This window comes from Vidua macroura, chromosome 6 (assembly GCF_024509145.1).
Source record: "Vidua macroura isolate BioBank_ID:100142 chromosome 6, ASM2450914v1, whole genome shotgun sequence".
Classification (NCBI taxonomy): Eukaryota; Metazoa; Chordata; class Aves; order Passeriformes; family Viduidae; genus Vidua; species Vidua macroura.
The window spans coordinates 25,469,591-25,479,421 of record NC_071576.1 but is presented as its reverse complement, the minus strand read 5'-3'; the positions used below and the strand labels follow the sequence as shown (position 1 = coordinate 25,479,421).

The 9,831-nt window shown below is 44.1% G+C and overlaps 1 protein-coding gene across 2 annotated transcripts; it reads right to left on the bottom strand.

The window, feature by feature from the left end:
* Window positions 1–2,532: 2,532 nt before the first annotated feature.
* CFL2 (cofilin 2) lies at window positions 2,533–8,236 on the bottom strand. 2 transcript variants are annotated; one of them, XM_053980923.1, is made up of 4 exons: window positions 8,105–8,236; window positions 6,353–6,660; window positions 6,180–6,256; window positions 2,533–6,088 (listed from the first exon to the last, which is right to left on the bottom strand). In XM_053980923.1, the coding sequence occupies exons 1-4, from the start codon at window positions 8,105–8,107 to the stop codon at window positions 5,976–5,978; spliced, it is 501 nt and encodes a 166-aa protein (XP_053836898.1). In that variant the 5' UTR covers window positions 8,108–8,236; the 3' UTR covers window positions 2,533–5,975. The 2 variants fall into 2 exon arrangements, with proteins under 2 accessions (XP_053836898.1, XP_053836899.1); XM_053980924.1 differs by lacking the exon at window positions 8,105–8,236 and adding an exon at window positions 7,809–7,828.
* Window positions 8,237–9,831: the final 1,595 nt, after the last annotated feature.

Genomic DNA, 9,831 nt, shown 5'->3' with positions numbered 1-9,831 from the left:
AGAATAACCCAACAGTCAGAGATGGCACGCAGGGCCAAACATGTTCAGTGGCCACACAGGCTAATACCATGCATTTGTTTCCTATGGGTGTTCTACAAGATGCCTTTCTACTTTAGTCACACAGAATAAATATTGTTTAGGAATTCTGGTTACTTGGAAGGAGAGTTCTGGGAACTGAATTTGAAGTGCAGATGCAGAGAAATAATGCAGCACTACAAAAGGAATTTGTCAAGCAGACGACTAAAAACCCTCAGGTGACACATTGTGCATCAGTATATTCAGTGAAGAGCTAAAATTATGCCACTGCTGCTTAAAAGAATTTATGCAGGCAATGAATTCTGTGGACTGGGAAGTGTTTAATCTTTAAGTCATGCTTAAATAACAGGGCTAAGATTCAAAAATATGACCATGAATTATATTTGTCACTTGCAGTCACCTAATTAAGAACTACACTCATTCATCCTCAGTGCCCGTGTAATAGCATAATTACTGTATTTAGTGTAATCAAACCCCACACATTTTTAAAGGATTGTTCAAATGCAGCTTAGGTACATCTCTCCATATGACATGGCTAACCAAGAGCACTGTTGTAGCAAGGCTTCACTTTTGTAGGAGTAAACCACATTTCACTGATAAAGAGCTGTGTGTTCACATTTCACTGCATGAAAGCATTGAGACAGTTGAGACTGTGGAATCAGTATGTTCAGGGAGAGCAAAAGATAATATAAGCCCAGTCATTACAGCTGCATGCTCCTACTGAAATTAAAAGGAAACAAATCCTCTGCTGTAACCCTTTCTTCCCCACCAGATGTACAGGTCTCTATGAAAAACTGCTGCCTCTAAACCTCCTCTGCTTCTCTGCACCTTGTTTGCTGCAAGCACATTCCATTTTCTGTTGAAACAGCCAAAATGGATGAAAAGCTTAGCTCTCACATCAGCTTTAATGGAAGGTCACAGATGAAAGCAGTGCTGCCACTACGAGGAAGCAGACACAAATAAGGCTCTCTAAACTGTTCTCAAAATCACATCTCTTTTTCCAAGCCAATGTACACCCTGCAGCTGTGCTTACCAGAGATTAACTGATGCTTTTAACTTTCTGCATAATAGAAAAAGTTTCGAGGAGCACAATATTACAGCAGTTAGTTTTTCTAAACCAAACTCCTACAATCACAAACAAGAGAGGGGGAAAATAGATACTGAAAGGTACAAGTGGAGATTGTCTGTAAACCTTTATAGAAGACAGTAGGCAGATGGTAGGGATTTGCAGTGACACAGCTGTTTTTAAAAATAAAGAGGTGGAAGAGGAGAGGCATGATTACACATATGTTTCTAAGCCTGTACACACAAGAATAAAAATGAGGCGAGCAGTGGGAAATTGAAGTTTGTATATTATTTTATAGTCCAAATTGACATTTAGAAACTTCTAAAAATAATCAGCAGCACCTTCAAGTTTCTTTTCCAATCATTAGTTTTCTAAATAACTATGAAGCAAAGCTGACAACAGGAACATTAACCTACAATGAGTTATTAAAAAGACAATCACAGAATCTTAGGAATGTCAAAATTACTTTCAGTACCTCCAATTAGCACATTTTTTTCTCTAAGCTTTACAATGTAAAAAGACAATTCTATGAAATCACTAAATGAACAGAAATTATGTCACCTGTTTGAACTTCCTATGAAAATATTTAATTTTTACTGCTGTATTTATTTTTCAGAGGTTACTAGTAGAATGCATAGGTAAATAATGCAAGAAAGAGTAAGATGTATGGGGAATATTGCAGATTCAACAGCATGGGAGGTGAGGCAGGAAAATGTCCAAATTCAGTAGGGTCAAGCACTGGATAAGAATTTCATCAAAACAGAACATTTTTAAACTAAACAGTAATTTTTATTTAAAAACTTCAGAGACCTTTCATTCTTTTTTAATGCACATTCTTGTCTATGTTCCCCACAGTCATAGAGAAGGCTTATGTTAGAGAAACAGTAAAGGGTTTTTTAGTGCACATTGTTAAAGTCTGCCTTCTCCAGAGAATCCAATGAAGCTGTTTCTTCACAGCTTTGTTTACAAAATTAACTCTTCCAGATCAAAGAAATCTTGTATTAACAAGAGAGAAGTCACTGATACCAAAACAATATTTTGATCTTTCTTCATGGAGCCAGTTTTTTCACACTACACCAGTTCACCTCCTTCCCTGTATTAGAAATGACTCGCCAGTGTAAACATATTTTTTTACATTTGCTATATAAAAGCCATCTATTTTTCTGAACACACGAGCTGGGATCCAACAAAAGAAAAAGGTTATCTAGAACCAACCCACTAAAAATTTCTTTATATCCACCTCCAGAGCCACCAGTTCTGGCTTTTGCTATAGTTGGATGTCGAACTGAATGGGCAGCAGATGAAACCTGTTACAAAAAATCCAGGTATTCCACAGCTTCTCTTACAGTATCTGGGCTGCTCCCAGTCCAAAGACAACAAAGTGATTAGCATAGGTGCTGTCTAGCACACAAACAAACTCAACAACTGAAGACATTTAAATTAATTTTATTTATACCAGGTTTTCAAAATCAGAAATATTTCAAAGAAGTTCAATAGACAGGTGCTACATTGATGATCTTTGATCCACCATTAGTGCCGTGTTTTCACTCTACAATCATTAACTCGCCACCACAAACTAAAGGGGACTTACAGAAGTTTATAAAAAATAGGCAGACATGAAAATTTGGTTTATACTGGAATTGGCATAAGAGAGTAAAGCTTAACAAATTGTGGCAATTGCTGTATTCCATCACTTGTTCTGAGGGAATGGCAGAGAAGGAAAAGTCTTCCACTTAGCAAAACACTTTGGGTTTAATGGAGTATACTCAAAACTCCCCTTCATGATCTGATGGGGAGTGCTTTTCACACTCAAGTCCATATAAATTTAAGCTTTGCACTTCTAAAATCGCCACAAGCATAAACCTCTACACACTCTAGTCTTGGATTGATTTCCCTTTTCAGAGAAATCAAACCCGTCTATCTATACCTCTTCCAGGATTTACCAAATCAAACAAAACTGTTGGCTTTGAAATTTTTTAGAAGAAAAATGCCATTTCTGCACAAGCTACTCTCATGAAAAATTTATTTAACATTTCTTTATCAATAAAATAACTGAAGCCAAGATATCCAAAAGTCACGTCTACACAGAGATACACAGAAGATACTCAACTTGAGAGGATTCTCCTCCACTCCTCGATCACAATGAGGCCCTCACCATTTTGCATAATGACAGAAAACAACAGCTGACAAACCATTTTGGAACAGATGCCAGCTGTCTCTCATTTGTTTTATAATTCAAACAGTAACAGTTCTGTAGCACTTTATAGGTTTTTGTTTTTTTGTTTTTGTTTTTTTTAAAAGCAAGCCATCTGAATTGGACCTCATATCAGTCAGTCATTCATTTCAAGAACAAACTGAAGGCAGGCTGATCCTTTTGGATCCAAAACTTTAATTTGGTAGGAATCTTACATAAAGACAGTTTGTGCTTCAATTTCATAGCTAGTTGGACTGAGTGAATATACATCTAAGCTAGTTTAAAAAAAAAAAAAAAAAAAGGAACCTATAATATTCAACTAAGAAGCCACAGACATTTTTCCAGACTGCAGCAGAGACAAACAATAAATTTAAACACTATACTCCTTAAAAAAAGTTTACTGTCTAAAATGAAAATTCAAATGGTTTATTAAAATTTAATATTTTCCATTTTGGCTTTTTCTAAAGAAACAATTTATTCCTTGTGAAAAATCAGTTAAAAGATAATTTCATTTTACTGTACTGAACTCAAGTTAAACATAAAGCACAAGTATCTTTACACTAAACTGGGCTTTGCATACAACATGAATGATCAGAAATAGACTGTTTTGAGGAATAAAAAGTTGTGGTTTTTTTTTTTTTTTTCATCTAGACAACATGCATACCATCAGTTACTTTGCAATATTAAAAGGTACCTGAAAGGAGAGTTTTGTAGAACAAAACCAAGACTCATTAATACACTTAGTAAGTCAGTGGTCATCATGCCTTTTTACTTAAATTCTAGTAAAGTTTAGTCTACATAGAACAGCAAACACAATGGAGTGTGCAAGTCATAGGGATAGCCAGAAGCCTGAAATGAAGTCTTAAAGTTCTACAGGACAAGAAAGCCTAAACACAGTACCACTAGGTTGCTTAAACTATTGGGGGAGAAAAAAAAGAGAAAGTATTTGGATTAGTATCTGCTTCCTTGTTGAAAATGGACTGAACATAAAGAGCCTGCATTTAAAAGCTCCACAGTTCTACTCTACCACTTTTTAAAATAAGGTAATGATAAAAGAGCATTCCTTCTAGCAGCATGTACAGTTCAGCTGCCAGTGGCTGCCTAACAGCGCTCCTTTATGCATACCAGGAGAATCATGTCCAGTTTTGCCATTTGTGGATAACGATGACAAGATACAAAAGCATGTGTTTGCCATAAATAGCTCTGGCTAACGGAGGATTGCTCACACAGAGCAGATCAAATTCTCTATAAGGAGAGCATAATTTGGCTCCCAGCCAAAACACGTCCCCTATGCAAGCCTCAGTAGTGGCAAACACTTTCCAGTTCTATTTACATAGAAGCTAACAAGGAGAACAGTTCATTTAGGCTAATTCTTGTACTGAGTCGGTCTAACTATAACACTCAAGAAACAAAAATTATTTCCCCGCTTCATACTCTGCATGTAACCGTCATTACACATCATCTTACCCAGAAAAACGGCAAGCTGTAAAAACTCGTGCAAGGTTTTACTCTGGCATGTAGAACTTTAAGAACATTCAGGTACAAAACACACTGCATGGTTAATTACTTTGTATTTTTCAGTTTCTGACACAAGTGTTTCATGGAACTAATGGTCTCCAGTAGTGGTAGCTTCTTTACTTTACGGTAAACTAGGAGCAGGTCCTTTATTGAACGGCCAGAACAGAGCCACAAAGTATTGTAAAGCAGTGCCTAAATCAGTATTAAAAACTTGCATTATTCAAGATGAGATTAATGATTGTTTACCTTTACAATACTTTCCACAGAAGTTATTTGAAATATGCTTAAACACTTAAAAACTATATTTTCCAATGAAAACAAGGCAACGTTCTGTAATAAGCCACAAGTTTTATTGCAACGTGGCCAGTTTTTGATCTCAAAGAACAATGTTCCATTTAAGGCTCTTTTTAATACAGAAATTGCCACCATGACTGATGTTTTACAAAACTTTAGTGTTTGAAGACTCATATGGTAAACAGATAACTTCTACTCCTGTTCAGTAGTGTACATTCAATGGAAAACGAAAGGCATCGTAACAGCTACTTCATTTATAAAGATATGCATGTAATAGGAATGAAACTGAGGTACTACAATAATTTGATGACACAGTTACAGCAACTTAATTGGCATTCCTTGGGGGGGGGCGGGTCAAACATATTACAAAAAAGTGCTTTAAATGCATAGTGTTGTGTGCTGCCATGTCACAAAAATAGGCTTGTCAAGGCAGGTGAGGTGTATGAATGCACAAGAGCCTCATGGAACTGCAATCAAGTGCAACTGTAAGTAATACTGTAGAGAGTCTACCATCCGACCAGTGGACAATACTTTCAAGGCATTCGATTAGCTTACCCTTTGCTGTCTGCTAGACTATTTACATTAACTATCACATTCATTGAACATGTTGCAAGGAATGCCTGCAACGTCAGTTTTGGCCAAGAGTATGACGTGAAAGCATTCCTTGAATCCTACATAAAACTACCAGGATTAAACAGTCTAATGGCAATCACTGGTAGACTGCTTAACAATGACATCTCCTTCAGGGCGGTGGGGAAGGGACTTATTTTTTGAGGAGGGGAGGGGATGGGGAGACTAATACTATTCCAATTGAACGAGCTGCAGAAATGGAAGCTCCTTAGATCCAGATGGCACTTGTCTGTCTTTTTATAAGGGTTTTCCTTCAAGTGAAACTACCACGTTGCCTCCCAATTTCTCTCCAAGTGTTGAACGGTCCTTAATATCATCCAAACCATTTACTTGCCACTCATGTTTAATACCTGAAAGACAGATGGACAACAATGTACTTGTGAGAACCTCAACATCTAAATGGCATGGTGGTTAACGAGAAAAACATTTTTAGGTCCATACCTGTAAATTTCTTTTTAATGGCATCTTTAGAGCTTGCGTAGATCATCTTGCTTTTTAAAGGTGCACTTTCAGGAGCCCTTTAAAGAAAAAAGCCAACAACAAAACAGTTACGAAGTCATCCACTGGTAGCTCCAGAATATTCAATTTTAACAGCAAGCTTTGCTTTCACACACCAGAATATAAATACCAGATCTTCTTTCTTAGATTCCTTTGTCTCGTATGTGGCATCATACAAAGCGTATCGGCAATCATTCAAAGGTAGCAACTTCACAAAGGCTGTATAGGGGTCCTCCACAGTATCACCAATGTCACCAACCAGTATCTGCTTTGCCTCCTCTACAATTATTTGTTTTTTGTCATCACTTAAGCAGAAGAGAACAGCTTTCTTTCTTTTTTTAATCTCTTCTGGGGTTGAAGATTTCCTTACTTTCATGTCATTAAAAACCTTTATGACTTCATCATTCACTGTTACTCCAGAAGCCTGTAAAATGAGATCAAAGGAATGATTTAAAAAGCAAAAATTAACACTTACTAGAAAAATACGATAGCCCACAGTGCTAGATAAAGAAGTCTGCCTGCCCCCGTAAGAATAAAAATACGATACTCAACCTGAACGCACTATGAATTTAGTAATATTTGCAGGACTGGAGCAGAGGATATAAAGGTGTGAATTCAGTAGTTTCTTGTTGTAGCTCTCAGCATTTTCAGCTGCAGTTCTGGATAGCAGTTTCATACAACTAGTCATACAACTGTACCACTCAAACAGTTTTACTTTACCTTATCATGCTTTTGGCTTATTTGGGGGGAGGGGAAGAGGGAGCGATGAGGGGGTAGGATCAGAACATAGGAGAGCAGTTTGAAATTTTTGGTTGGGATAGGAGGGGGTGGGGTTTTGGTGGGTAGATTTTTGTTGGCTTTTTTTTTTCAGTAGAGCAAACACTAGAGCATCAGCTCACATCCAGCACTGTCATGACTCTCATTTTGTTGAGTGAGGTAAGGCTCTACAAGCAGCAGAAATGTTTTCTGCATTGTGTCAGCTTCAACACCGCGCCTTAAGAACTCCCGAATTTTACTTCATACTGCTGCAGGACTATTGTTTGACTGCTCTTCGTTCATATAAAAATACCGATTACAACTGTACAGCTCCCCATATAGCTCGCAAGCCACTCAAAGAGAGAGCCTAAACCAAGGAAACAAAACACCGGCAGGACAAACGGGGAGCTCCAGGCAAAATGAAAATAATTTAGCAGACCCTGCTGCGAGTGAGCAAGCGAGCTCAGCCCATCTGCAGCGCCCTTGCTCTCGCTCCAGCAATTACATCTGCCGAGGCAGGCGCTGCCAGCGCAGGCTGCCCGGGGAGGGAAGGCAGGTGCGCGGCTCGCAGGGAGCCGCCGGCTTTGTCCCCGGGGGCGCCGCCGGCCCCTCTCCCCGCTTTGTTCGCGGGCACGGAGGGAACCCCGCCGCCCCGCGCCCTCCGGCCCTGCGCGCCGACACCCCCGCCCCGGCCCCAGCGCTCCCACACGGCCGCTCCCGGCCGCCCCTCGGGCCTGGGCAGCAGGCGGCCGCGGCGGCGGCTCCGAGGGAGGAGTGCGGAACCCCTCTCTCCGCGCCCACCGACCCTCACCGCACCGTCGGTACTCGCACGCCCGGGCGGTGCCGCAGGGAGCGCTGCGCCGCCCGCCCGGCCGGCCCAGGCCCCGGCACCGGCTCCGGCTCCGGCCCCGGCCCCAGCCCCAGCAGCTGCCCCGCGGCCGCTCCCGCGTCCCCTTCCCCCCGCACCCGGCTAAAATTAGACTAAAATGGCCGCCGGAGGCCGCGGGGCCGCGCCGGGCCGGGCCTGCTCTGCTCAGCCTCGCTCGGCTCCGCCGGGCCGCGCCAGCCGCCCGCACCGCCCTCCCCGCCCGTCCGCGCCGCACCGCCCTTACCATGGCGCCGGGTCCCGGGGCGGCGGCGGCTGCCTGCGGTGCGGGGCTGCTGCACGCAGAGAGCGCTGCGCTGCGCTGGGGGCGAGGCGGGCGGGGACTCGGCCAGGCGGGGGATGAGCCGCAGCGGCCGGGGAGGGCCGGTCACATGGGCCGCGCCGCCACCACGTGCCGCCGCCGGGCCGCGCTGGGCCGGCCCCCGCGGGGTAGGGCCCGCAGGCGGCGGGGCTCGGCGGCCCGCCCGGCGGAGGCAGCGTGGACGCCGGACTGCGGGTGTCTGTGCCGGGCCCCGCAGCCCCGGGCGGCTCCTTCAGCGGGCCCCGGCAGCGGCCGGCTGGCTGCTGAGGGGGCGATGCGGCCCCTCCGCTGGGCTCGGAGCACCAGCGTTAGGCCGGGGCACGATGGCGGCGCGGCTGCTCTGAGCCAGCCGCCGCTGCCCGCCCTGCCCCGCACCGCCCGGCGCTGCTGCCCTGGCCGAGGCGCTTTCTGCTGCTCTGAGGGGTTTGCCCCCTGTTCACGGTTCGTGGCCGGGCGCTGTCAGGCTGCCCGCTGACGCCCCAGCAGTCGGCACAGGCGGCATCGTGCCGCTCCCGTGTGCCACGCCGCCTTGTCCCCGCCCGAAGAGGATCTGTGCTGCTGCCGCGGCTGCCCCGGGCTGGGCAGGGAAAGGCCCTGGGCACAAAGGGGCCTGGCACAAAGATGCTCTTTCTGCGGTCTTGGCAGAGCTGCTCAGACAGTGGGGCGGGACACAGCACGTAGGGCGGAAGGTGCATTAAAAGATGAGAAAATGACTTACAGGAAAACAAGGAAGGACAGCTCTTCCCAGCAGTGTTTTACTGTTCCATACTGAGCTGTACAGGGCTTCAGGCACAGGGCAACAAACACAGAGCATTTTATCTCTAGCCCATCCAAGTGGACAAGAGGATTCTCAGTCCTGTGACTGCACCCTGAACTGGTGTGTCTGAAAACCAAGAAATCCTAAACATTGAGGACCTCAAGGAGCTGTACCTGTGAGTCTCCAGACTGCATTGTGACCAGCCAGCTCTCTCTCCCCCAAACACTTGAACTGCTACCAGCAGGGTGGTAGAAACCGACAAGCCAGCGTTTGTCAGCATGTGTGTATGTGTATTAGATTCCTCTATGTGTTTTAGATACATATATATTCGTATATTCATATGTTGACATTCCCCCCCCCCCCCCCAATTCTCATTACTATACATTACCGTGTTGCTAGCTGAGACACTATGTTTCCAATGTTTCCAATACCTTTTTTAGTTACACGTGGCCCTCTGGGTATATCCTGCCCTCTGGATGCAGAATTCAAAGCTGATTTGCATCATCAATAGTCAAAATTTGATCCATCAGCCTTGGAATCACTAATCCAGAGCTATATTTACCTCTCAGCTCCTTACAGCCACACATTCAGGACTTCCTGCTGCAACTGAGCTCTGTTCAAAAAGACTCGAGTATTTTTTTTTTTCCAGATGATGGCCACTCAGTTACTTTTACTGCCTGTGCAAGTGCCAGCAATGTGGGACTCAGGAAGGAGTACCATAATTGTATATTTGGCAAGCAGATGTAGCTGTGCCCATGTGCAGTACATCCTCTGGTGCTACTGACCACAGTTGCTGCCATGGGCTCAGCAAGCTTCTTCTAACATGTGCACAAGACCAGGAATCTGCTGTGTGTGAGTGCCCTAATCTCATGCCCTTGCAGAGCACCCTCAGCCA